Source organism: Carettochelys insculpta, chromosome 6, assembly GCF_033958435.1.
Source record: "Carettochelys insculpta isolate YL-2023 chromosome 6, ASM3395843v1, whole genome shotgun sequence".
NCBI classification, from domain to species: Eukaryota; Metazoa; Chordata; order Testudines; family Carettochelyidae; genus Carettochelys; species Carettochelys insculpta.
The window spans coordinates 58,541,120-58,568,520 of record NC_134142.1 but is presented as its reverse complement, the minus strand read 5'-3'; the positions used below and the strand labels follow the sequence as shown (position 1 = coordinate 58,568,520).

The 27,401-nt window shown below is 43.1% G+C and overlaps 1 protein-coding gene across 1 annotated transcript; it reads left to right on the top strand.

Annotated features, from left to right (window-relative positions):
* Positions 1-770: 770 nt before the first annotated feature.
* On the top strand, positions 771-18,585 carry EMC7 (ER membrane protein complex subunit 7). The gene is made up of 5 exons (XM_074996959.1): positions 771-1,034; positions 2,659-2,778; positions 6,250-6,388; positions 9,880-9,960; positions 12,550-18,585. Exons 1-5 carry the CDS (start codon positions 793-795, stop codon positions 12,700-12,702), a joined length of 735 nt encoding a protein of 244 aa, XP_074853060.1. The 5' UTR covers positions 771-792; the 3' UTR covers positions 12,703-18,585.
* Positions 18,586-27,401: the final 8,816 nt, after the last annotated feature.

Below are 27,401 nucleotides of genomic sequence, written 5' to 3'. Positions count from 1 at the left end.
TCACCATTACTGGAGCAGTGGCGATGGCTGGAGCCCAGTGTTTAAGGGTGTGATGTCCCCTCACAGTTCCAGTCCACAGCAGTGCCCAGTGCTCAGACATTAACCAATGAGAGCTGAGAAATCATGCTGCACTGCCCCCGCCCCCAGCAAAACCTCTCAGCTACCACTGGCCCCTATCATGCACTGCTTCCCTGCCCAGAAAAATACCTCCCCTCCTATTGGCCAGACACAAGCCAATGGCAGATGATTAACGGAGCTCCACTACATCCACCTCCAGAAAAAAATCTCTCAGATCTTATTGGCCGGGAACCAGCCAATGGGAGCTTGAAAAATTGTGCAGCACTGGCTCTGCTCTCAGCAAACTTTCTCAGCTGCTGTGGGTAGGAAACCGAGCAATGGGCATTGGGAAACTGCCTTGGGCCCGCAGCAAAATCTCTCACTTCCCAGTGTCCGCGTTTGCTAGGGGCTGGATCAGTACCCGGCGCTCTCCCTTCTCTACAGCTCACGTTAGGCCCACCAACGTCAGGACTTCCACCCCGGTAACAGGCGCAGCCAACCGTCTCGCCCATCTAGAGCCAGTCTTCCTCCACGTGACTCGCAGGCGCGCTTCCCCGTCCGCGGCGTTCCTCTGGCGCATGTGCTGTACGTTTTCTCTTTCCCCAGCTAGTTAACCGGCTCTTCTGTTTTGCGCAGTCTCTCCCTCCCGCCCCCGTCGTAATCTTTTGCGCATGCGTTGAGCTCCCTCTCTCCTTTTTGGTGCATGCGCGGTGGGGGAGGAAAGCAGAGACTGTTATGGCCGCCTGGCTGGGTCCGCTGCACTCACTCGTGCTGTTGTTATGGGTGCTGCCCGGCGGTTCGTGGAGCTCGGAGGCGGCCGGGGCGGTGGAGTCTGCTGGCGGGCCTGGCCCTAGCCCTGGCTCCGGGGAGCGGTTTAAGATCGAGGGCCGGGCCGTGGTGCCCGGGGTGAAGCCGCAGGACTGGATCGCGGGGGCCCGGGTACTGGTGGACGGGGAGGAGCACGTCGGCTTCCTCAAGTGAGCGGCGCAGGGGTTGGGGTGCGCTGCCGCCGCTGCAGGGTTCCTCAGGGCCCTTCATTTCTAGCTTCCCCCCGTCTTTGCTGCCCCTGCCCCCCACAGGTCGGCGCGGGCTGCGCCGCGGGATCTTCCTCTCCTTACCCCGCCCGCGTGGCACCGTTTCTGGGGAGCAGGGCTAGGGGCAGCCGCTGCCAAATTGTCTTCGCAACCTTCCTTTGCGCAGCGGAGTGGGAGCCATAAGACAGTTCCTATACGTTTGCGGTGGAGTGCGAGGGTCTCAGAGTTGGAAGCGGAGTGACTTGGGGCTGGGAGTGCAGCCACTGAGCTGTCCAGCCGCACCGTCCAGCCTCCTGCGTGCTGTTGCTGGAGCCTGGGTGTGCTGTGACATCCAGAGTCCTGCCCCCAGACGGCCAGCTTGTATGTGTTTGCCACACGGGGAGCACAACAGCATACGTTAAAGTTTGTGCTGGGTATATGCTCACTTAGCTAGTGCCACAAGCAGGCCTTCCACTCAGGGATCTTACACTTGATTGGTAGGTGTATGATTAGCTTGAAGCTGAGTCCTGGCTGAGCTTCCCTTACAACAGCCTTGCAAATCCACAGATACCCACTTATATATGTGCATATCAGCAGCTCATTTTTGCAGCAGTGGACACCAGTTTTGTACTTAGGCCCGTACAGATGTGTGGATATCTGCTTTATATCCATATCTGCAGGTGTTTGTGTGGATATCCACAGCTTATATTTGTGAATGCAAAGCTCTGGCCCTCTTGCCACTCTTGACTGGTCATGTTGGTGTTTTGACAGGCTGGTATGCAGCTGTTTCTCTCATTCACTTGCCCCGAGGCTGATGCCGCAGGTTGCTCATGAGGATTAGCTGGCTGACATACTTAAAGCTGCCTTACTTATGACAGGAGAAGCACAGAATTATGGGCAGGACTGTATTTCTCAATTGCCTATCTTTCCAAGTTCCCCACAAGATCAGCTAGATCAGTGTTTCTTAAACTTTTTGAGACCATGGAGCATCAAAGGGTAGTGTTTTTTTACGTGGAACATCTATGAAAATTTCCTTCAAAAAATTGTCAGACCCGAAAAAAAACTCCAAACAGCAACATATCCAGCACAAACAAAATTAACTTATTCGGGTATCAGAGCAATGAAGAAGTAACATCTGGTTTTAATAATGTAAAATATATACCATCAATGTAAGATATCAAAGAAGTGTCAGATGCTTACGGAATACCTGCAAGTTCACAGAATGTAGTTTAAGAAACACTGAGCTAGATAGGCTGTGCAAGCAAGGGACTAAGAAAGCTGCCTTCTCTTGTTCTACAGATGTTGCAGACATCGAAAAAGGTGTAATACAAGTAGTCAGTCACAGCTGAAAAGCTTCCACCAAGTTATTTTTGGCATTCTGATTTTGAATACCCCCAGTGATTTTAAAACTGCTTTTCTTTTTCCTCTCTAAATTCTTAATAGTAGCTGCTGAAGTTTGTAGGCTACTCCTTATGTGGTCTCTGAATGACAATGATCAGGTGACATCACATATATAAAGCCTCATTAAAATGTTTACGTGTGTACCTCTCTTGTATATTGAAGTGTGGTGAATATTTTATTTCCCCAGGATGGATGGAAGTTTTGTGGTTCATGATATACCATCTGGATCTTATGTAGTAGAAGTTATATCCCCAGCTTATAGGTTTGAACCAGTGCGAGTGGACATAACTTCAAAAGGCAAAATGAGGTGAGCCCTTCAGATTATTTCTGCATCAAACCACTGCAAGCAGTTGACAGTATTATTTTTACTTGATCTTACTGTAAGTAGGACAGGGTTTGGACTTCCATTTTAGATCATAAGGTTCAATTGTTTATAACTTTATTCAAAAGTTACTTACATGGAAATTTAGCTTTAAAGATTTAGCTTTGTTTTGATTTTTTTCCTCCTTCCTATTCTCATAATGTTAACACGAGTAAATGGAAAAGATTTGGAAGAACTTAGTTTCCTTTTACCACTTCAATAATTTATTGAGTTGATAGCGGGCAACGTGAAATAAAACCTGCCTGTAAAATCTCTACCTCATTTCTTTTTAGAGAGGCTTCCAGAGGTCTCCTGAGATTCTTTGCTTTCTATTTCTAGTGTGTATTCTCTTTCTGTCTTGCTTGGTTACATCCTGTCTGAGTCAGGAAGGTGGTCACTGTGTCCTTGGACTCTCTTTCTTGCTATTTTGTTCATGCTCCTTCAGTCAACCTACAGTTGTTATTTGAAGAGTGCTTATTCTGGGGGTGGAGCAGGTTGCTGTGTGAGTAAGAAGAATGGATTGCTTTTACTAAACTGTGGCCCAGACCCCTATACTTTTTGCCTGTGCTTGCCTCAGCCACACAACTTTACCTGTGTTCTTTGTGTGCATTACACTAAGGTATCGTAGTACACATCACTACACAACTGTACATTATTGTACGCTATTCAGCAATTAGTATAAAGGAATAACTATCCTGTCTAATAAAAGGAATTTATTTGAGCTAATTAGTTGAAATAAATGTATAAATTGCACTTTTCTTTAATAGGTGTGTGTGTATGTGTAGAGCGTTGCATGGATAGAAAATATTTATCCACCTCTTTAACTGCAAAAATGGATATCCCCATTAATATCGGTGGATGCGGATACTCACAGATATAAATTTGTATAAATACATATTTGCAGAGTTTCAAATACAGTATTTGTATCTGCATCCATATCTGCAAAAATGAGCTGTGGCTATCTGCATTGACATCCATGGATATAAAGTGGGTATTCATGCGTTTGCAGGCCTCTATATATGTATAGCATCTTTAATTTCACATGTTAAGTGATCATGCCATGGGAAATCCTGTTATGTGAGAAGACCAACAGGTGAAAGGAAGGTGGCTGTGAGAACAGTAATGCTTATTTTTCTGACTTTGAAAAGATGAATATTTCAAATTGAACATTACATCAACTGAGTCTTTGCATTTAATTGCACATATCATGTCTGTATTATTGGAATAACTCCCCATAATAGTTCAAGATTTTTTGTTACCAAATATCAAAAACTAAAAGCCCTCATTAGATAACTCATCCTGTTAGTGGCCATGACATATTTAACTTTTAAATATTTAAAACAGTTTTTAAAAAGGATCCTGAGTTGAGGTGGGGGAATTTGTTTGTTAGAAATAATTAGAATCTACAGCAAACAGACGGAGGTTCAGGCAGGGTTGATTCTTTAACTTGTGTTTTGCAGCTCTTTGCAGTACAGTAAACCCTTGATATTACGGACCCCGATTTAGTGGACTTCGGGAGCAATGGACATTGGTTGTTCCTGAAGTCTGCAGGGGTCCATAAAATCCTAAATCATCCTCCTCCCACCAAAAAAAAAAAAGAAAAAGGTTCAGGGAAGACTTACTGCTGGTGCAAACTCCCCCCTGGTGAAAGGAGTGTGTGGTGGTTACGGCGGCAGCAGTTCTTACAGGCCACGAAGTGGCCGTTCTAGCAGTGCACAGTGAGGCAGCTGCAGACACGTGGCGAGGTGCCATTAGCCATGCACAGGGGGTGCCTCAAGCTGCATGTGGCGAGGCACCCACAGCTGCATGGTGTGGCACCTTCAGCCATGTGCTGTGGCAGAGTCCCAGATACGCGGTGGGATTTGAGCCAGGGCAGGGTCCAGGGCCTCCTCCAGTGGCAGCTTTGATGAGTGGCAGGGTTGTTTTTGTTTTGTTTTGTTTTTCTTATTTTATTTTTTGGTTGTGGAGGTTGGTTTTTTGGGAGGAGAGTGGGGCTGGGAGAGGTGGGGAGCAGTAAACCCTCGCATTTAACAGACTTTAGGAAATAACTGACACCCCTTCCCCACCCCATTTGTCCATTAAATGTAGGGTTTACTATAATTGATATCAGAACACCTGATTTTAATTATTGACCAAACAGTAAGGCCCTTTCGGCACAGGCCACTTCCTTTGGAAGTGGTGTGCTAATACACGGAGCAAAAGATGCTAATGAGGCGCAGATGCAGATTCCCCGTGCCTCATTAGCATACTGTCATGTGATTTGGAGTCCGGAAGACCGTTCTTCCGGACTCCAAAACGCTGTGTAGAAGCGCAGCCCCTGGGGGGCCTCCGGAAGAAGGACTTCCTTCCGGAAGCGCGCGCCCCCCCGGCGCTGCACTTGTACGTGGTGTTTTGGAGTCCAGAAGAACGGTCTTCTGGACTCCAAATCACATGACGTTATGCTAATGAGGCATGGGGAATTTGCATCTGCGCCTCATTAGCATCTTTTGCTCCATGTATTAGCATGCCACTTCCTTTGGAAGTGGCCTGTGTAGAGTCAGCCTAAGATCTTAATATGTTTTTAATCAACTGAAATTGATAAAATACTTGGTCAGTCATTTTTCTCTGAGCATAAAGTACATATAACTATTTCTCCATCATGCTGTTTAAACGTAAATGTACTATAGTAAATAAAACTATGAATTTACATACTGTGGTTCTTTTGAGTTAAGTTGTTCATTGATTTGGCTCCTGAGCTGCTGTGAAATACCAGACTTGAAAATGAGCTTTGATGAATTTGAGACACACTTTCAGGCATTGGAGGGTTAAGCAGACATTTCAGAAATTAACATAATTCATATTTGACTTGGCTGTGGTGATCAGTACTCAGAAGAATGTGTTCTCACAGTTATGCTTGACAAAGTGAGTTAGCTGGTTACTGAGCTCTCCGTAGCTTTGAAGAGCTGCACGCAGCAAGGCAGCTGAGTACAGCAAGGTGCCTTTAGAAGACATGGAAGAACCTGATCTTTTTTCTGAAGTTTTAATCAGTTTGTCATAGTGAAGCTAGTTGGCTAATCTTTCCTGACTTGCATGCATAAGTTAACACATGCAATTGATCACCAACCGCTTCTGAACAAATGGATGTACTTTTTCTGGTCTTTTCTTTTTTCCTTACCTTCCTACTTTAAATTTTACATTCTACCGTAATTGACAGCCTGGAAAAAGATTAGGGGCAGTATTATCAGTGGATATGATGATGGATATTGCTTTTAAAGAGAGTAATATATATGGACAAATGTCTTCTGTGATTCACTTTCACATAGCATCTTGTTAGTTTTGTAATCTTGCAACAAGCTTTGTTTAGAAGGAATTTTAAATAAGCATTTGTCAAGTTAGAGGAGGGGAATTTAAAAATGCTTTAAAAACTTTTTTCACTAGAGCAAGATACGTGAATTACATCAAAACGTCAGAAGTAGTCAGGCTGCCGTACCCACTTCAGATGAAATCTTCTGGACCCCCTTCTTACTTCATAAAAAGAGAGTCTTGGGGATGGACAGATTTTCTAATGAACCCTATGGTATGTATACATGCATCTCACAAATCTGTTTGCTGCTGGTTTCAGATATTACCAAAACGTTTCTTATGAGCAAATTTAGGATGGTGTCCATCCACACCAGTCAAAATTAAAAAATGTTGTTATTCGTGGAAGTAGAGAAAATACACAAACAGTTTGTAAATCTCAGTAAAACAAGCTTATTTTCAGGTATAATGTCCTTCAGATAAGAGGCATCTCTAGGGATGGATGGTTACGCCAGCCAAACAGCAGCTATAGGCTTATAGTTGTTGAAACATGCTTATTACTGATAATTGGATGAAGTCAGTGGTGTGGTGATGCAACAGTTATATAAAATATCACCCTTTCAGCCAACAGCAAGATTCTTTTGCTGTTTTTTTCATTAATAAGAGCAGGTATTGGGGCAGTAAGCATAATTGTATATGCACAGTAAAATATTAATCTTTTCTTGGATCAGACTTTTTTCACAATTAAAATAATGAGAACATTATTTCTTGCTTTTATACTACTTAATTTGACTGTAAGCGAACATTGAATCTAACATGCAGAGAACAAAATCAAAATTTTGGGGCAATCAAAGGCAAAATATGAAAATGATGCATCCAAAGCACAGAAGCATTGATTTTTTTTTTTAAATATTAAAATAGGTTAAAGGAATGGCTTTGTCTCTCTAGGTACTATTATTTTCTTATCTTGAACAATATTATAATTGTAAATGTGCTTTTGTTAATTTGATAGCCTTGTTTTTTAAAGTCTTCAAGTCAGAAATACCAACATGCACACTGTTCTCTTAATGTCAGTCCCAAATGTAAACAGAGCTATGTATGTGCACTGTGCTCAGGTGGCTTAAGTTCTATGCCAGTAGGATTAAAAAAATAAGATTTGGACCAATCTAAGATGGGGAAGCTCATAGCTTGTGCTTAAATATCTGCATCCATTGCAAAGCAAATGTAACTACAGTGTTAACATTTTATAGAACTAATTTGGTGACTGAACAGTGATTCTTTTTTCCAACAGTCATAAAAATATTTGATATATAACTATGCTCATGTGTATTAGGAACAGTCAAGAGTAAAAGTCTAGTCATGTCTGGCTCAAGAGCATCTCTATCCTGTGATACACTCCAGCTAGCTTGGATTGGTCTGAGTATACACACTTCTTGTATGGTTACCTTTTTTTTACTTTCATGCAATTTTCAAAACAAGATACTACATATTCAGAATGCGAATCATAATAAACCTTTAGAGCCATGGTGTCCAGTATGTTCACCACTCACCACATGTAGGACACTGTGATGTAGTGAATACAAGAAGGCAACCTGTGGCTCTCAAGCCACATTCAACTCTTGGAGCCTTTACATGCAGTCCCTCCTGAGAGCGGCCTGCGGGAAGTGCTGTCCAGCTGCTCCGTGCATGTGCCCCACTGCTTGGTGGGAGAAGCGCTTAGTGGCAGCTCCAGCAGTGGCCCAGGTGCGTCGTCAGCATTGAATTAGAATGGGAGAGCTGGAGATACCTGGTTCTGGGGGAGGGCATTCAGTTGTGGGGGGGCATGTAATCTGGCTCTGTGGTGATAGCAGCTGTGTTCAGTGCAGCGCACACAGAGTCAAGTTGCAGGCTCCCCTCTGTAGCTGCATCAGGTAGGCACAATGGCACTCCCAAACCCCTCCTGCACCCTTTCTCTCACCCAAATCTCCCACCCCCAGCATGCTTCTGCGCCCTCTCTTCCAAACTGCACACTCCCAGCCCACCCGGCTTCTGCAGCCTCACTTCCAGACCACATGCCATCAGCCCAGCTCACTGTGCGCCATCCCTCCTGCCCAGACCCTCACCCCCAGCGAGCTCCTGCACCCTTCCTCCTATCTTCACCTCTGGCCTGCTCCTGCAGCCCTCACTCCTGTCTCAGGCCACTCCTGTGTTCTGCCTCCTGCCCAGATGCCCCTGCTCTCAGCTCACTACTGCCCAGAACCCAATTCCTTCCTGCTTACTACCCAGCTGCTCCTTCCCATGCATTGAACCCTCATTTTTGGCCCCATCTCAGAGCCTAGAACAGGCCAGACAAAAGCAACTTTGGGGGCCACGTGTGAGGGGCTTTTTCCACATTCCTGCTTTGGAAGATATGTGAGCTCTCAGCCACTTTGACATATTTGGCGTGCGCTCTAACCTTGCTCTCTAAAGTTTATTTAAATGCTTTGCAGTCCTGCTGAGAATCCTTACTCATGAACCTCCCTAAACACACACAATGTAGCAATGTAAATATCAGTACATCTGATTCTGCAACTATCCTAAAATCCTGAAATAATTTTTCAGGGGAATGAAGTCTGTTGTTTGCTACAACGCTGCTGATGGGAATGAGCTGTGAGTCCTTGAAACTCCATTTTGTTAGGTTGCTCTACCATGGAACAGATCCTGTCCTCCTGACACCTTTTCAAGGCTGTAATGTGTGGTCTAAAAGTTGACATGAATGTCTCTCATATTTGCTTATTTCTTACCTTTTTACATTTCTCACCTACAGTCCATCCTTAGCCAACTTTTTACCTACATTAAAAACTTCACACTAAATACACCTTTTTATGACATGTATGTACGTAGGATCCGAGCTGATGTACATCCATCTTTTGGGCTTCCTAATCAAGTGTGTCTGAAAGATTACTCTGATAGAATGTTGAGGGGGGAGGGACTGTAATTTCATTTCAGTTTTTGCCCTTTCAATAAAAGATGGGAATTTTATAGCCTCCTCTGCCCCATACTTCCATCCCACTTATACATTCTGGAACTTCCTTCTGGTGTTTGCCTTTATAATACATGGTGGGTTTTTTTACCCTCCACATTTCTAGAATGTGTTACTTTTTTGTAGCAGTCAGAGTTTAGGACTTGAACCATATTCCATTTGAAGCATTTCATTCCCTGCCACAAAGTCACCAAGTCTAGAATTTAAACTGAATTCTCCTGCTTAGCCCCTTATAAAACTGCCAGATTGTTGAGCCTAATCTTCAATGCTGTGTCTACAATTGCATTCCTCTTTCAAAAGAGGCATGCAAATGAGGCAAATCGAAAATGCAAATATCACTTATTTATATCTGTCACTTCATTTGCATATTCTTTTGAAAGAAAAAAAGGAGCGTAGATGCAGCTATTTCGAACATACACCCCATCTTCGAAAGAACCCTTCTTCCTGAAACAAAATAGAAAGAAGGGTTCTTTCGAAGATGGTGTTTACTTTCAAAAGAGCCCCGTGTACACTGCTTTTTTCCTTTTGAAAGGAGAATACGCGAATGAGGTGCCAGATATGTAATTCAGTGCCTCATTTTGTGTTTTTGATTTGCCTCATTTGCATGCCTCTTTCAAAAGAGGAATGCAAGTGTAGACACAGCTCAATAGTTTTGAAGTAGAGATTTTCAGCTATGACTTGCTCGTCACTCTTGGGTGTTGAATGTCATTCTTTCTTAAAATACGTAGAACAAGATAATCGTCTTTGAATTCTCTCTTCTGTTTAAGGTTATGATGATGGTTCTTCCATTACTGATATTTGTATTGCTGCCTAAAGTTGTCAATACCAGTGATCCTGACATGAGACGGGTAAGTATGCTGGGTATGAGTGGATATCAAAAATGTTAATGGATTTCAAATTCTTAACAAACAGTGGTAATGAGACGTTAAGTTACAAAAAAGAAACACAGCACAAATTGAATTTTGCCTTATAGGACGCATAATGGACAGTCATATTCAGTTAAAAACTAAGTTCCAAATAGAGTTATTGGGGTCTAGTATCAGATGTGTGTAACTGCACTTACGTCGGAACACAGAGTTTAATTATGTACAACTGTGAATTATGTTCTGATATTTTCCAGACCTTTTGCAAAAAGCAATTAATTCTCTACTCTCTCTTTACTTCCTCTAATTTGTACTCCTCACTTGAAATCAAGCATTGAAGACCCAACAGGTGTCTTTTGAGGGATAAGACTTAAGGTTCTCTTCCCTACCTGCATCTCCACCAAAAATGCTTGGTTTATTCTGCTGTTAACTACAACAGGTGTTGCAGTGGTATTATGATACGGAGCCTTAATGTAGACACTCAAAATGATCTTAATTTATTGTCCTTTTACCATGCCAAATAGCGGAAGGCTAGAACAAAGTGGAGATTCAAGGTGTTTACTAAATCTTTTCTGTTATCTGAAAATGTTCATTGTCTGTCCTTAGGTGGCTGCTTCTTTTGGCATTCAGTTGGTTCCAACTCCTCTTTCTCAGAAACCACTGTCTTTAGTAGTACTTTACAGGTGTCCATGCCTTTTTAAAGTGAAATATATTGAAAGCTAAAACCAGAAAGCATTTAATGCCACTGGTTTATCTTTGATAGAAGCTAAAACTTGAAGGTAGACCTATGAAATGCTGTTGAACCAGGTTAAATTCTAGAGGTTGGCTTTAAACAAAAGCAAACAAAATCTGTTGATCTTTTTGAAATGCATATACTCATCCGCTGCTGTGGAAAGATAAGCTCTTCTTATCTTCAGCTTTTATTAAGGGGCAGTAGAGGCCTAAAACTCATTCAGTTATGGGGAAAAAAAGAGCTTTTACTACACTCTTCAATAGGGTGGTGTGTTTTTTTGTTTGTTTGTTTGTTCATTTTAATTTTGGGTAATCAGCATGTTGATACCCATTGTATAAAGCTGGAGTAATAGTTATACTCTTCTATAAGTATTAAATATAGGTTTAATATCAACAGGCCACCCAGTTAACTTTGTTAGGTCTTACTTGAAAGATACTTGAAATTGTAGCACAATTCGGAAGGTTTGCATTGCCTTTCTGCCCTTCATGTTAAGAGCTAACATAATATATCTTGAATAGTGACAGAGACGAAGCCGTGCTAGTCTATATATAATCAAAACAAAAAGCAGTCAAGTAGCACTTTAAAGACTAGCGAAATAGTTTACTAAAGTGCTACTTGACTGCTTTTTGTTTTGATAGTGTACCTTGTATTTAATAATGGCTGGGTTTACACTTGCTCCCAACTTCCAAGGGGGCATTGTAATCAGAGTGATAGGAAATTACTAATGAAGTGCTGTGGTGAATATGCAGCACTTCATTAAGCTAATTCACCCCTGGGGGCACTTCGAAGCACCTGCACTACTATGAAGTATCTTTACACCCCAAAATTTTGGAATAAAAGCACTTCAAAGTAGCATGGGCATTTCGAAGTCTGACACTTAGAAGTTGCTGCGAGGGAGAATTACCTTAACGAAATGCTGCATCTTCACCACAGCACTTCATTAGTAATCTCCCATCACCTTGATTACCATGCCCCCTTTGAAACTGGGGGTAAGTGTAGACAAGCCCAATGTGTTTATTTTTCTTTTGTAAAAGAAGAAAACATGTTTATTTTTCAAAATGAGAGGATATTTATGCTAAATCATCTAAAGCTATGTTAAGCATAGATGGATAAAAGTCTCACCTTAAGATCCTTTTTTGTGCATAGGAAAGGGAGATGTTAAGGCTGTGGATCATAGCTGTGCAGTAATTAGTAGATATGAGTACATATATGCTGGTCCCCAAAAAACCCACAGCAGTCTCAGGGCCTGGGTCAGCTTATTTAGGCTCACGCTACTGTGCTAAAAATAGCACTGTGGACTTTCCTATTGAGACTAGAGACTGAAAATGGGGGTAAGGAATAGCTGTTATGCAGTGTAAATTTAGCCCATGAAAATTTTTGCTAGATATGCAATAAATACTAATCTTTTGCAGATTTGGCCCAAAGTTTTAAAAACTTACAAATATGTCTGGAAGTGGACATTGATCTTTAAATCTAAACAGCTTAAATTTTGAGACAAAACAATATTCAGAGGATCTTAGTTATGGTTAGCTTTGATAGATGGATAATATTTATATACAAGTGTCTGCCCTGTAAGGCTACTTGAGACATGGTTGCCTTGGCTATACTGAGGGTTGTTTTTTTTTTGGTTTTTTTTTTTTAAGTTTCTTTGTGTACTTGGGGTTTGGCTGTGGTTGCACAAATAAATTATCTTTATATTGTTGTGCTCACTAGAGAACTAGTGCGTAGCAACACGACTGAGGAAATTGCAAAGCTGCTTAATGTGCCTGTTCAACTGATGTTTCCAAAACAGACTTGAATATTCATAAGTTTACATTTAGATTTTCTGATTTAATGTGCAGGAAATGGAGCAGTCAATGAATATGCTAAATTCCAACCACGAACTGCCTGATGTCTCTGAGTTCATGACAAGACTTTTCTCTTCAAAATCTTCCAGCAAGTCTGGCAGTGGAAGCAGTAAAGCAGGGAAAAGTGGTGCTGGGAAAAGGAGGTAGTTATTTCTTCCTCCTGAGCCTTAGTTTGCACAACTGTTTTTGTGTGGTATCATCTGTATGGGTCTTGGAAGTTCAAAACACCACTACTATAAACTTTATCCACATGAAAATCAATCTGCTACAACTGTCGTATGTGATATATAGCTTTTTAGCTTATTTAAGCTGTTTTGTACTTTGCAGTAAGCGGAGGAAGATATGACTTCAATCTTGTATGTGTATAAGATCAATATTAATGATACTGAATGAACTGTATTGCTCTGTAGAGAATGACATTAATTAAATTATATGATGTGCTGTACATTAATGAATAAGTTTTAATTCCTAAACAAAAATCTCACTATGTAAAATCATTTGGTTTCCAAGAAAGCTCTAGTTTTAAAAAGAGCTGAACATTTTTCTATCCTTCTCTTCTGTCCAGTTCTTGAGTGCATGAAGTTTCTCCTTTGACATCGAGTCATTTGAGCTTACTGAGGAAAACTCCATGAACATTTTGTAGAATTAAGAAAACCTGCTTACTTCCATTTGTGGCTCTGCCCAAAAATGTTTGAGCTTTATAAAGAAACAGTGACTTACACCATGTCCCAATTATTATTTTAATGTTTAAGGAAAGCACTCAGTGTATTATTAAAAATAATCTGTTTCCTTATTCTTTTGATTTTAAAGCATCAATAATGTTCAGAAAGCATCAATAATCTTCTTATAGTACACCTTTATAGCTGGGAAACAAAAGCTAGGAACTAATGAATACTTGTTGTAGTTGTATATTTTGACCTACATGATCGAGTTAACGTTCAACGTAAGAAAGGAAATAAGCAGCTGGATGTTTTTGACAAGTATAAAGAATTTTTCAGCCTTTCAAAAGTAAGTTATGATTAGTGTATTGAAGAGGGCTTTATTTTTTTAAGCAATGCGAGGAATGGTCTGTCTCTACTAACAAAGAATATTCTTCAAGTGCTTGCTTGTGTCCATTTCAGGAAGGTGTGCATGCGTAACATATGTGTGTGGGTGGAAGTTTCCCCTTGAGCAGTATCTGTCAGACTGGCAAGATGCCTCCTGGAGTGGTGCCCCTTAGTTCCTCCTTACCGCTCATGTCATTGGAACATGCTCTTGCTCTCAGCCAAGTGCCCTCTAGCGGTCTTTGTGTACATAGTTCTTATCTCAAGTTGTTAGTTTTTATCAGTTGCAGACCAAGAGGTCCGTGGGCCGTGCACTTGATGTGTGCGACTGGGCATGCCTGGCCCTCAGGGCTCCAAACTCTGCAGGAGTTGCCAGAGACCGATAACTTACAGTAATATTCACGTGGCTTGTCTCAAGTAATTGGATGAGGCTCACTTTTGAGGCCTGAAAGATCTGCAGGTCTTTCAAGCCATGGACCAAGCGTGAGAGAATCCCACCTTAAGAGCCTTATGGAGTCTGCCCTGCGCGTGGCACCATCAATGCAGAGCACACCAGCCTCGGTGCAGTAGGCGTCAGGACTGCCCAGCAATGCACAGGCCTTGGCACTGGCCTCAGTCCCCAGTGCCCCAAAAGAAGAGGAGCCCTAGTAGGGGCAGATTGGCTCAGCGGTTCAGACCCTCTGTGCACTCTCAAGCAGGTCACGCAGCGCTGTTAGACACCGATGCAGCAGGAACAGCAGTGGAAAGAATGGGAGACACCATCACCAGTTGTTCAAGGACCAAGGGCAAGGCCTGCTGGGCAGGACATTGGGGCCCCACCAGGGATTTTGACAGTGCATTTGGGGACAGGCTACCAGTCTCATGCCTTCCTTTCTGGGATTGCTTGTTCCCTTTCCACCAGGCCTGTGAAGCTATTACTTAGGACTGCTGGCTATTAGAAACGATGGCAAGGGGATGTAACCCCTTCCATCCCATCCCCCAACCCTGTACCTCTTCAGGGACCCCTCCACAAGCACCTCCTACGGGAGGAGGTGGGTCAACTCCTCGCTCTGGGTGTAATGAAGTTGTTACCCGCCAGGGTGGTTTGCACAGGCTTCTGTTGCCATTACTTCCTGCTTCCCTCCCATCCTCAACCTCCAGAACCTAAATGCCTTTATTGTCAAGGGGAAATTCAAGATGGTGACCCTGGCATCCATCATTTCTTCTCTGGCACCTGGAGACTGGTATGTTGCAGCCCTCAATCTAAGGGATACTTATTTCGATATTTCCATCACATCCTGACACTGGCAGTTCCTGTGCTTTACAGTATGCAGGGAACATTACCAATTTACAGCCCTCCTCTTTGGGCTGTCAGTGACCCTGCGGGTGTTCACAAAATGCATGGCAGTCATTGCTCCCTCCCTTTGGAAGTTGGGGGGGGTCCAGGTGTTTCCACACCTGGACTATTGGCTGGTATGAGGATGATGTGCCACCAAAGTGTGGGCCCATATTGGTCCAGCCAGGGCCTTTTCCAGAGTCTGGACCTCCTACTGAACTAGCCCAAATGTATCTTAATCGCTACACAGGTGATAGATTTGTGGGTGCTACCTTGGATTCATTGGCAGCCAGGGCCTCCCTCCCCAGGTCCTGCTTCCTGGCAATCAAGTCTGCGGTCCTGTCATGGGTGCATGCGCCTCCTGTGTCCGATAGGGGTGTGCACCTGTGTGATTGAGCATGCCAAGCTCTGCATGCACCCATGACAGATGTGGCTGATGCAGGCACACAAACTGTCCTTCTGTTCATGGGACAGAGTTGTGACCGTTCCCCTGGGTGTGTTCAGTTCCCTGGATTGGTAGACGTGGGAAGAGGAAGTGTGTGCAGGGCTTGCATTTTCCAGACCACTACCATCCCTTCAGCTTGTGACCAATGCTTTGGACTCTGGATGGGGTGCTCGTCTTGGGGGTGTGGAAGCAAGGGGTGTGGTCAGGAGATGATCTCTCTGCATGTCAGTGTCAAGTAGCTGAGGGCAGTCCACCTAGCCTTCCTTCCCTGCCTTAGAGGCAGGTCAGTCCTGATACTGTCCAACAACACAACAGCAGTCGCCTACATCAACAGGCAGGGCAGGGCGCACTCCCACCAACTGTGTCAGGAGGCCTTGCATCTGTGGGACCTCCGCATTGGGATGAAAATCCACCACTTACTTCCTCCCTTCCAGGTGCCCATAATGTCTTGGCTGAACATCTGAACATGACTTTCTCAGGCCACATGTGGTTCCTCAGGGGGATGTGGCCCTGCAGGTCTCCTGCAGGTGAGGGTTTCCCTGTTTGGACCTGTTTGCCATGGGCCAGAACAGGAAGTGCTCAAGGTTTTGCTCACTAATGGGTCTAGGCAGGGGCTTGCTAGGGGGCTGTGCTGCTTACTCCCTGGCCAGGGGGTCTGCTGTACACATTTTCTCCCTTCCTGCTGGTGTACTGGGTACTCCTGCAGGTGTGGGCATTCAGGGCATTGTTGATTCTTACCGTGCCCATGTGGCCCAGGCAGCACTGGCTCACTACTCACCTGAGTCTGTCTTGTGACTTTGGCAGGCTCCACTATCTGGGCCTGTGGTTCCTGCATCTGATGGTGTGGAAGCTCTGTGGTTGATGGCAGTGAAGCTCTAGTGTTAAGCCTGGGTTCAGGAGGTACTTCTGGAGAGCAGGAAGCCCTCCACCATGGCCCCCTATTTGTCCAAATGGAAATGTTTCTCTGCCTGGTCCACTTGGAAAGGGGTGTTCCTTATGGCTTCCCTCATCCCCCTGTTTCTAGATTATCTTTTAGACCTAAGGGGTCAGGGCCCACCTGGGGGGTCATTTCCACTTTCCATGTAGGACTGTGGGCAACACACTCTTTGTGGATCTGCTGGTTAACAGATTCCTGAAGGGTCTGGACAGGCTTTACATGCACATGCAACAACCTGTCACACAGTGGGATCTTAATCTGGTTCTGGCTAAGCTCACGGGCCCTCCTTTCGAACCCCTGGCATTGTGTTCACTGTCCTACAAGGTCTCCCTATCGGTGGCCATTACATCAGCCAGGTGGGATTCTGAGCTTCAGCCCTACACTGCAAGTTCCTCTTATGCTGTTTCCTTCAAAGAAAAAGTCAGATTGTGCCTCCACCCTTCTTTCTTGCTCAAGGTTGTGTCAAACTTCCAGAAGTCCCAGGACGTTTTCTTGCTGGTCTTTTACTCAAATCCCCATGCAAAGATCAGGCTCTCCATACCTTGGATGGGAGAAGGTGTGAAGGAGTTCAGGGGTCCCCAAGCACTGCACCTCATCCGCAGTCAGGAGTTACTCTCCCTCAGCTAGTAAAACAGGAAGTTTTAGTTGACAGAGGCACAGCTCAGCATAGAGGTGTCAGGACTGCCGGCAGAGACAGTCATTCCAACCCAGCCTGGGGAGAGGAGCCTGAGGGGTGCCCCTCTGGGGTGTAGCTTCCCCCCAGCTAGGCTGGCTGCCTTCCAGCTCTCTCTTTCCAGCTTCTAACTGCCCCTCCAATTCAAACCCAGGTCAGCTCCTCCCTGCTCTTTGTTCAGGTCAGAGGTGTTACCTGCCACCTTAGCTTATAGCCCCAGGGGGTCATCCTTAGTCGCTGGGAGCTGCTCTGCCTGTCTCACACAGATCCAGCCTGAGTCTCACATGCACCCCCCCCCCACACACTCCATCACAGAAGGGTCTTAGCTTTTTATTTAGAAAGAAGTGAACCCCTATCTTTCTGTAGCCATTGCAGAGGGGATGAGGGGTCAGCTGGTCTCTGCCCAGAGACTCTCTTCCTACGTTATGGCCTGTATGGAGTGTTGTAGGCTGGCAGAAGTTCCAGGTCTCTGCTCACGGCCCACTTTACAAGAGCGCAGGCCCTGATTCTGGACGTTTCTAGGGCTGCCACTTGGCCCTCTGTCCACACTTTTGCCAACCAATATGCATTAACCCATCAGGCTGGGGAGGATGTCCCTTGGGATAGGGCTGTCCCCTGCTCAGTGGAAGGGTAGAGCTCTGATCCCACCTCCAGGGATGTCTGCTTTGGAGTTGCCTATATGGAATGGACATGAGCAAGCACTCGAAGAAAGAACAGTTACTTACCGTTGTAACTGTCTTTCGAGGTGTGTTGCTTGTGTCCATTCCAAATCCCTCCCACCTCCCCTTCATCGGAGTAGTCCAGTAAGAAGGAACTGAGGGGGCCTGGACCCAGCAAGGATATATATAGGTTCATATGCCAGTGCCACTCCAGAGAGCACCCTGCTGGCTTGACCATTACTGCTAAGGGAAAAACTTCCGATGAGACGTGCACACTGTGCGCACAAACCTAAACAGAATGGACATGAGCAACACATCTCGAAGAATAACAGTTAAAGTGGTAAGTAACCCTTCTTGGCTGAAGTGAGGCTTATCTGCTTCCCAAAGTCACCTTGCTTATATAATAGCTGAACTGTAACATTTCCGGACATCTATTTCAACAGCACCTTACTGAAGGATTCATTAAAATGCCACAGAGTTTGATCTTTAAGTGTAACAAACCTCTGGAAGCGGAGAAGAGGGAAGTTGATTGTCCGCAGATGTACAGTAAACTCTTTCATATCTGGCAGTTTGAAATGCTCAAATAACTGGCATTTTAACCATAAGTAAATTTTAGTTACATTTTCCGTTAAGTATGGTGTAGTGAAGATAAATGCAAGCAAATACAGTATGTGTTAACAACAAACGTTGACTGTTGATAAGGAAAATACTCTGCATGCATTTTGTTTTTAAAATCTAATCTTGTTTTTCTTTAGTATTATACATTGCTAGGTATACCTCTCTGTTATCCAGAATATTTGACTATCCATTAACCTCCCAGTCCCAGGGCTGCCGGACAGGAAAGTTTACTGTACAAAGTATGGTTTGATAGGCTTAAACTCTCTTCTGTCAGCATAATAAAGTTTAATTACTGGTTTAATTGCACTTAGTATAGTAATTGATATTTACAAACAGCCGTTCTGTAGTAAATGAGTAAATATGAAAGGAGGTAGTCAGGAAAATTTCTACTGTTTAGAGAGCTTAATGTCATATGAAAGGAGGGGTCTCAGGGTTAGGGGAGATGAAGGCTGGGTATGAGGAGTGTTTAAGGTGTGGAAGGGGACTCAGGGCTGTGGCAGAGGATTGGGGTGCAAGTGAGGACTGGGATGTGGAATCTGGGATAGGACTGGGGATGAAGGGTTTTGGCAGGAGCGGCTCAGGGTTGGGGTGTGGCATGCGGCATGCAGGAGGGAGCTAGGTTGGTGGAGCCAGTTCAGGGCTAGGGTTCTGGGTTGGAGTGCAGGGTATTGGAGGGAGTCAGAGACTTAAGGTGCAGAAGAGGGCTCAGGACTGCAGCAGGAGGTTGGAGTGTGGGGAGCTTACCTGGCACGGCTTCCATTGAGGGGACCCGGGGGGTGGGGACAGATGGTTCCATGTGTCTTGTGCTTGCCTGCAGGCATTGGCCACAATTCTTGGCCAATAGGAGATGCAGGGGCAGAACTTCCAGGCAGTGGCAGTGCAGGGACAGCACGTCTCAAAGCTTACGGCTTCAGTGGAGAAGTTGAGGAACAGCAGTGTGGGGAACCAGCTCCTTCCCCCACTTGCGTGCTAGAGATGGCCCAAAATAAGCAGCTTTGCATGCTGCAGCCTAGCACCCCAGGCTAAGGGTACCCTGAGTTGCTGCCACCAAAGCCCCTTCTTAATTCAGCCTTGCTGCATAGCACTCCTGGAGAATCACTCTCTTCCAGCCCCAGCAGGGAGCTGCAGCAACCTGGGGGGAGGGGCCTCTGCCCTGTCCCCTGCAGCTCTATGCACAGAAGCTGTAAGCCCCCTGTGGAGGGCCTGTTCGGTGGCTGCACAGCTTAAAGTAACCCTGATTTCCAGCTGAGCTGAAGATGGCGACATTTAGTGTCAGGTAGGGTTCTAGCCCCAGGGCCTTTGAACTCCTACTTTACTTGAATCTGGCCATAAAGGTGATCCATAGTTAGGGAATGAGCTTCTATCAGAACCTCCATTCAGAATGGCAACAGCAGGGCTGTTAGGGTGGAAATTCAGTGGCTAGTGGAACAGGTTTCTACCAGAGAATGTTCTCAGCCTTTTCAGAATGTGCTGTAAATTCCACTACCTCCTTTAGGCATCTTCTTGAACGACCGTTCTGAGGAACTGGATGGAAGAAGAGAAGCGAAAGCTATGCTGCTGTTAGGGCCCATTCCATCTACTGGACACACTTCCGTGAGAAAATCTGGATATTACTGTGGTGGGTAATTCAGACACTTTTAATTTTGCCAAAGATGTCACCATTCATCCTTCTGTTACCTGTTTGAGGGGGAGAAATTTAATTTTCAAAACTGAGGTTTACCTTGTTGTGTGTTTAAAACAATTTGTAGTTGTCACCTGCCTAGCCTGTATAATGGGGGTAAGAATACTGTACATACATACTTTTCTGGACTGTTCTGAAGATTAGTTACTTATTTTATCTCAGGAAAGACAGGCTGAAATGAAGGCTGATGTGAGAAGAGGACTGATACTTAGGAGAGGAGGTTTCTGGATATTGCTACAGACTTTTTATGTCTTTTGGCCAGAGGCTTTAATATTTCTGTGTTTCAGATCCACACCGGTAATATGTATAGATAATTTTTTTCCTTTATGTCACAGGAGTGTAAGATTTATCGAGTGTTGCGAGGGTGCTTAACTCCATGTTAATTTTGGTTTTCTTCATTTAAATAATTGCTCTGAGGTGAGACTGGGGATAAAAGGGTTCGGTATGTAGGCTGCCCCAGGGAGAAATGACAACTCCAGCCCTCTGTTATCACAGTAGATTGTGGCCAGGTGAGAACCAGCTGTCCATGGCCTCTGCAGTAGCAGCGGAGGAGAGACAGACAGACATACAGAAGCTCCCAAACATGACAGATAAGTGGTCCTTTTCACCACCCCTGTTCCCTCCTGCCCTATGGGGTTATTACTGTCACAGTCCATATCTCTGCCCCCACGTCCCCAACACACAACGCACTGTGGTTATTGTACAGTTGAACTGTCCCTGCTTTCCATCCCATATCCCCTGCTTCCCCCCATGTGGCCATTATAGAGCAGAGGCCTCCCTTTCCATTTTATGAGAAGCAATCCCATTCCAGGCATGTTCCATTTTCCTGGCACAGCCAAACACTTACCTCGTTTTAAATCGTGAGAAGAGGAAGCTGCGTACCAACTTGGTGGTCCTAAATTTTACCGTTTAGGAGTTCTTGAACAGACAGACACAAATTTTCTCAAATATGTGGTAGCTGTATGAAACATTTATAAAATGTATACTCATCCACCCATTTTAAGAGTATGTATATGTAATTTCTGTGTATTTTATAAATCTCACAGCTCTGATTGTGTTTTCAGAAGTCTAGTAATAATGTCGTTCTATGCACACATTTGCAAAAGTAGCTATGTTTTGAGCCTAAAATTATATCAGGACTTGATTCAGTGAAACATAGTACATGAGCCACCAACTGATATATTTTTGGGTTAATGCATAGTCTTGGCTCTGTGCAAGCCAGGAAATGTATTTTGGAGTTTGTTTTTGTTATTGAGTCTTCAGTCACGTAGGAGACTTGAATTAAAATGAACTAAATCACCTATAAGCTGCAGTAGTGCTAGAGTTACTTGTGACTTGGTGGTAAAGTACTGTAACTCAGTGTTGTCATGAGAAATTAAAGGCAGTGTCAGCTTTTTTAAGGTACTAAAAAGGAGATTGCAGCGAGCAAGTGAATGTCTCACCTGACCTTGATCTTATTGCTATGGATACTTTGAAGTCTGACATGCAAAGGATTTTGAAATGAAGAGTAAGATTCCTTAATGCGTGATGTGATATTCATCAGCCTCAGCAGTGTCTCCAAACATTTTGTGATTCTAACAGATAAAAGAAACCTTCCTAAAAGACAGATAGCAATAAAATACCAATGATGTTGTCTCACCTCTTTCATTCTGATGTGCAGGGTGATCACAAAAGGATTTGGTGTCTCACACTGTTAAGTATATTTGTCACTCAAGCGAAGGAGCACATGGATCTAGAAATGGTTAAATCCTTAAGTGACAGTGTAGTGAACATGGTAAATACAGGAAGAACAGAGTATTTTTGAGCATCAGGGAGATCAATGTGTGAGATGATTTAATGTTTGTTTTTTTTTCAAAATTATGTACTTAAGGGAAAATTGATTCTTCAGGCTGCTGTTCACCCTAACAGGGTATTGAAATGAGAAAATTCAGTGAGGCTACCAAGATGACATAAGGAAGACTGAAAGAATGTAAAGGGTCACTGAAAAGTCAAATTTGGCTCAAATTAGGAGATTTTAAAAACCTCAGAACAATAAAAGTATTCTTATTATTCAGGCAAAAATAATTCCTGCGGGAACTAGTTTTGTTTCAACAAGCAGTATTAACTGACAGTTGTTTGTACTGCATCTGGGCAATGTACATATGTGCTTAAGCCAGGAGAACAATACATGGAACCTAGCTCCCTGCTGCAAGTTCCATCCAAGGTCTTGTCATGATTGTAATGTCTGCACCTGCTGAAGCACATGCACTGTTGCTTTGTTGTGTGCCTGGTGGTGCAAAACACCTTGATGTGGAAATGGGGAGATAATTAGCATGCCTTTCCTTTTGTATGAGGTGAGGGTAAGTAGACTGTGGGTAGAACACTGGACTGGGACTCAGGAGATCTGGGCTCAATTTCCAGCATGGCTACTGGGTGATCTTGGGAAAATTGCTTCTTGCCTGGTTCCTCTGTTTTCCCATCTGTAAAAGGGGCATAGTAGTACTCACCACCTCTTGTAAAATATTTTAAGCTCTGCTGGTACAACAGTGTCTATAAGAGGTAGGTATTATTACAATACCATCCTTAAAGAATGAGAGAGCCTACCAATCTGCGCCTGTCACTCAGAAAAAGATTGCGTCCCTATGAAAGACTCTGCCTACTTGGCACAATTTACTCCAGTGTTTGCAGCCATCCCTCTGTCACCCATCATAATTCACGCTAATCTGAATGTGACAGTTTAGAATTACAGTCAACCAGTGAAAAACTTGGAAGTCATTTTACATTGTTAAAGCCAAGAGAAATGCAAAATGTAAGTGAACTTAAATGGTGAAAAGGATATTTTTTTAATTTTTTGTTTTAATCATCTAAGATGTAAATAAGAATCTGAGTAAGGGTATGTGATTTTAATAAATATTTTTGTAACCTGCCATGTTTTATATCTATTGTTCTTTAAAGAATGATGTTTAAAATGCAGTTCTGATCAGAAAAGTGACTGTAGAAATGGCATTGCTACTAGTAGTCCGGGTTTAGTCTGTCTTTGTGACTCCATCACAGTTATGCCGAGTTTCCAAGTAAAGAGAGGGAGGGGTGGTTAAATTCCAGTTCTGCAAAATCAATCTCTGATCTGAAAGTCCTTCTCCATTATTAGTAGTACTGAGACTGTGGTCCAAATTCTGCCCACCTTCAAGCCCTTGTAACACCTTTCTCTTCAAAGTATACCTTACATGATACTTGCTCAATGAAGCTGTGAAGCTGTTGAGCCAGAATTTTTCCATGCAGCTGGAACAATACTTGTCTGTGGTAGATGCACAAAACAGAATCCAGCCCTGCTCGTCCCTTTTAAATGAGTGTTGTCTGTACACAGCTAACAGTAAAAATTAATAAAAATTTACTTTGCATGTGGATAGGCCCAGATAACACTGACTACATAAAAGCAACATATTTTAAGTGCCATTTTTTAAAATCATAGCTGTACTTTTAACTGAAATTTTAAAGATGTGTGTAGAGAAGACAGGTAACTACAGGCAACAATATAAAAGATGGGTGAAACTAATCACACTAAATATTCTTCCATTACTTGTTTTCTTAGTGGTATTCAAAGGCACATGCTTCATCAAGGTATTGCTGAAAGGGCCCTGTGGCTTTCAGAGCCTTCCTCCTGCCTCACTGGAGCTCTGATTCCTTGTAGGTGTGGGATGGGGGATAGTAGTTAGATGGTGGCCATCCTAGTCGATTGGCTGGTTTGAGAAGTATAGTGGAAGCCCAAAGGCTTCTGCACAGCACAGAGAGATCAGAAAAGCTCCTTCCCCATGACTGAGGTACAATTACATGCCCAGGTGAGATCACCCCAGGATTAAAGTAAGGTAGAATTTTGGGCCTGCTACGGTACTGCCTAATGAGCTGCATTAGTTGTCATATTTACCCAAGGTGCTCAGCGAAAGGTTGGCCACACACCCCAAGGCATCCCAACTCCTTACTAGATGTTGTATATTGGGCTAAAGGATCCAAAAGAACCTCTCTTAAATGTAATCTCTGTGGTTGAGATTTTTTTAAAGGGGACCGGTGGACACAGTTGAAACTCAGCAGGAATTATCCATGTAATTCCCTTAGTCCCATTTGGAAACTTCGTACTGTAATTCTATGATAGCACTGATTGCGCGCACACACAGTCTTTATATGGCTTTCTTTCCCACTTGGATTTCCCCTGTGCTTTTGCACTTTTGCACAGATTACAAGGACCTCATCTAATTTGCTGTGATAAACTAATTGTTGAGGTAGTGCTGGAAAAAATTATATGTATTACTAGCACTTTCAACTTTCATTGCATCAATCAATTATTTTTATCACCCGACTGCTAAGAGATCACCTGGCCTGAATGGGATTGGCCAGATTTATGAACTTTCTTATTTGCCTTCAAAGTTTATGTCGTGATAAAAGTTACTTTCTCCAAAGCCCTATTACTGTAGGCTAAATGAGAAAAATATAGCAGGGTTTTCCAGAATTGACCAAATTTAATAGATTTAAACTTAATACACAGTATAAAAGCTTCCAATGTTTGTTTTCTGTTTTAAAATGGAATAAAAATGTCTATAGCGCTTTTAAAGCTCCTCATGCAAAATCTTATTCTACATATCAATTTATGACACTGATGTCACATGATGTTCTAACTTACACGCCTCAACCCTGCATATGTGACACCCCCCTCTATAATTTGGATGACCATCTGTCCCATTTTTGGTGGGACGATCCCGTTTTTAGGAGGCCAAAAAGGCATCCCAAATTAGTTTACAAAAGGAACTAATTGTCCTGTATTTGCTGCGCAAGCGCAGCTGACTGCCAGAGAGCACATGCTGTGTGTCAGTATGTGCTCTCTGCAACAGAGGGAGCCAGGAGGTTAGCTACTTTCCCCTTCCCTGGACCTCAGGGAAGGGCAGGGGAGTGCTGCAGTTTCTCCATCCCAGCCACTGCCCCAAGCCTTGGGGGAAGGGGAGTGCTACAGCTGCTCCATCACAGCCACTTCCCCGTGGCTCAGGGAAGTCAGGGGAGCCCCCCATCCAGTATGTGGCCTTGAGAGATACGGCCACCCTATCTATAATAGTACACGCAACAAAAGAGAAAAATAGTGAAGAACTGTCTCTCTTTCTCCTTTGAATTCATTATTAGGAAAAAAAGCTGATGTTTTTTTTGTAGATAATCTGTGCTATCTTTCTTCCTTAGCTTGTTATGAGTATTTTATGATAGACCAAATATGCACTGTGGAACCTACTTGTTCTATTATTGTTTTGCAATAAATTGTTAATATGCATCTTCATTTTTCCCAGCTGAACTTTGTCTTATCTCAGTTGCACTGTTAGGAAACCATAGTTTCAAAGACTAATTACTAGCATGATATAAGCAGTGTTTGTTTCTTTAAATAGAGTTCAAACTAGCTGCTTATTCATGTATATTTAATGCTTTTCCTATAATTTGTTTCTGCATACTTTTACTGCCTAATATTTCTGTCATGTTCCAAGTCAAGGGTTTAGCTAAGCTAGATAAAGGCAGGTATATTGCTATTATAACAGGACATTTTATTGAGAATATTAAAACAGTTTATGATTAGAAGTTTGATTATGAAAAGTTCTCTGTCTTTGCTATAACCTATATTCCTGTAAACTGGAAGTAACCACCCTGCTTCCTTTATTCTTCTGTGTGCTGCTTTTTAACCAGAAATTTAAACTAATGCTAATTTTTGTGTGTGTGTGTGTGCACGCGCGTACAAACTCTTGGCCACAAATACCAGTGCAACAAAAGTACAGCGAAGAATTGGATTGTGTCAAAAACTCTTTGCTCTGATTTGATAGAAAACAAACACTATTACTTAATTACCAGAATTTTATTGTACATATTTATAGTTATCTCTTTCATCTTAGGATATCAGTGTGAAGCTCCACAGTGCTGCTTCCCAGGCAGATTTTTAATTCTGCTTTCAGTGGTTGTCATCATCTCAGCCATTGAGCAGGGGTTATGTCTAATAGAAATGAAGCTTGAAGAAATTGGATTGGGAAAAATTCATACCCTTAGAAACGCGCTACTCTCTCTCTATATTTTATGTCCTCTCTTTCATGTAGCTACAATTGCAGCACCTTTTTCCTGTATTTAGGAAAATCAACTGGTAGTCTCCTCCAAGTGATCATAACCCAAGACCCCAAGTACGCCATGAACTCCACTAGACAGCTAGGAGTCTACTGCCCAACCATTAGGGTGATCACTGCTGCTGTTCTAACAGATGAGACCTTGAAGCACAACAGTCAGATCCAGATATTAAGTTTGCTAAAGTTCCAAGTTGTTTGAGTAGACAGTTTTTGGTTGTTGCCAGTCTCTGTAGTAGAATCAAAGTGCATTTATTTATTTATGCATTAATGTATTTTTTCAGAGGGGCTCATCTCCATCGGATCTGAGCGCCTCACAAACCTTATGCACCAGATTCTAAAATCTCTCTCATGTTTAGAAGCACCTTATGCTTCCACCTTTCAAAGAACTTCCTGTGACAGTGTGTCCTCTGGGAGGAAGGCAACATCAAGTTTCTTTCAGATATTCTTCATACTGCTCCTTCTGTTAGATTGCACAGCAGAGCTCCCAGACACTCTTGGTCTGGGATGAGAGACTTGAACTTAGATCCCTTTGTGACTGGCCTGGAGTAGAACTTTTTAGACTGACAATTTGGAGTTGGTAAAATAGGGCTCGATCAATGCACTGCTTTATCTATGAATAATTTAATATACTGCTTTGAGGTATCCAGCCAGAACAACCTACCCATTTAACTGACAATTTGTCAGCACTAAGGCTGTTGATAATAAAAATATACTTGATAATTAATAGTGAAGCATTTGTGCTCTTATTTAGCACTGCATGCCACATGCTTAATTTTCAGTACCATTGACTTCATGGAGGCTTGAGCATATGTTTAAGTATATTAGCTGAATAAGGATGGACTTGAGCATATGCTTCAAATTAAATGCATGCTTAAATGCTTTTTGCTGAATTGAGACCTTTACAACTATCCGTGAGTTCCCAGTGAATGTAAGTAATCCACGGCTGAACTGCTGAAAAACTGATGAAAAGAATGGTAATTTAGGTTGGGAAAATGTTTTTTGTTCCCATTGCAAGTTTTGGAATATTTCAGAACTGTAGATAGGAAAAAGTTGATTTCTTAACATTTGAAATTTCAAAAGTTTCCAAGAGACGAAGTTTTGAGGTTTTTTATTTACTGCAATGTATGACTAGGGTTCTTATTACAAATCATTAATGCATGTGAAATACTTCTGTTTTTCACTCCAGCAGGTTAATAACCATTTCCTTATAGTGTCAACCAAAGCAAGTTCTTCACATATGACTGCCACTTCACAAGTTCAAAGTTGAGTGATCACTGCTGTGAGTGGAACATTTTTTTTTCTGTTCTTTTGTCTCACATAAACTGTCACAATGGCCCTTACAAGTCCTAAATTATAGAAGGA

What these genes read in the sequence shown, in the direction of transcription:
- EMC7 (XM_074996959.1), top strand. Translation starts at nt 793, where the DNA reads ATGGCCGCCTGGCTGGGTCCGCTGCACTCACTCGTGCTGTTGTTATGG. An exon ending in GAGCACGTCGGCTTCCTCAA is followed by an intron (nt 1,035 to 2,658) that starts GTGAGCGGCGCA and finishes TTATTTCCCCAG; the next exon opens with GATGGATGGAAGTTTTGTGG. An exon ending in GTGATCCTGACATGAGACGG is followed by an intron (nt 9,961 to 12,549) that starts GTAAGTATGCTG and finishes TTTAATGTGCAG; the next exon opens with GAAATGGAGCAGTCAATGAA.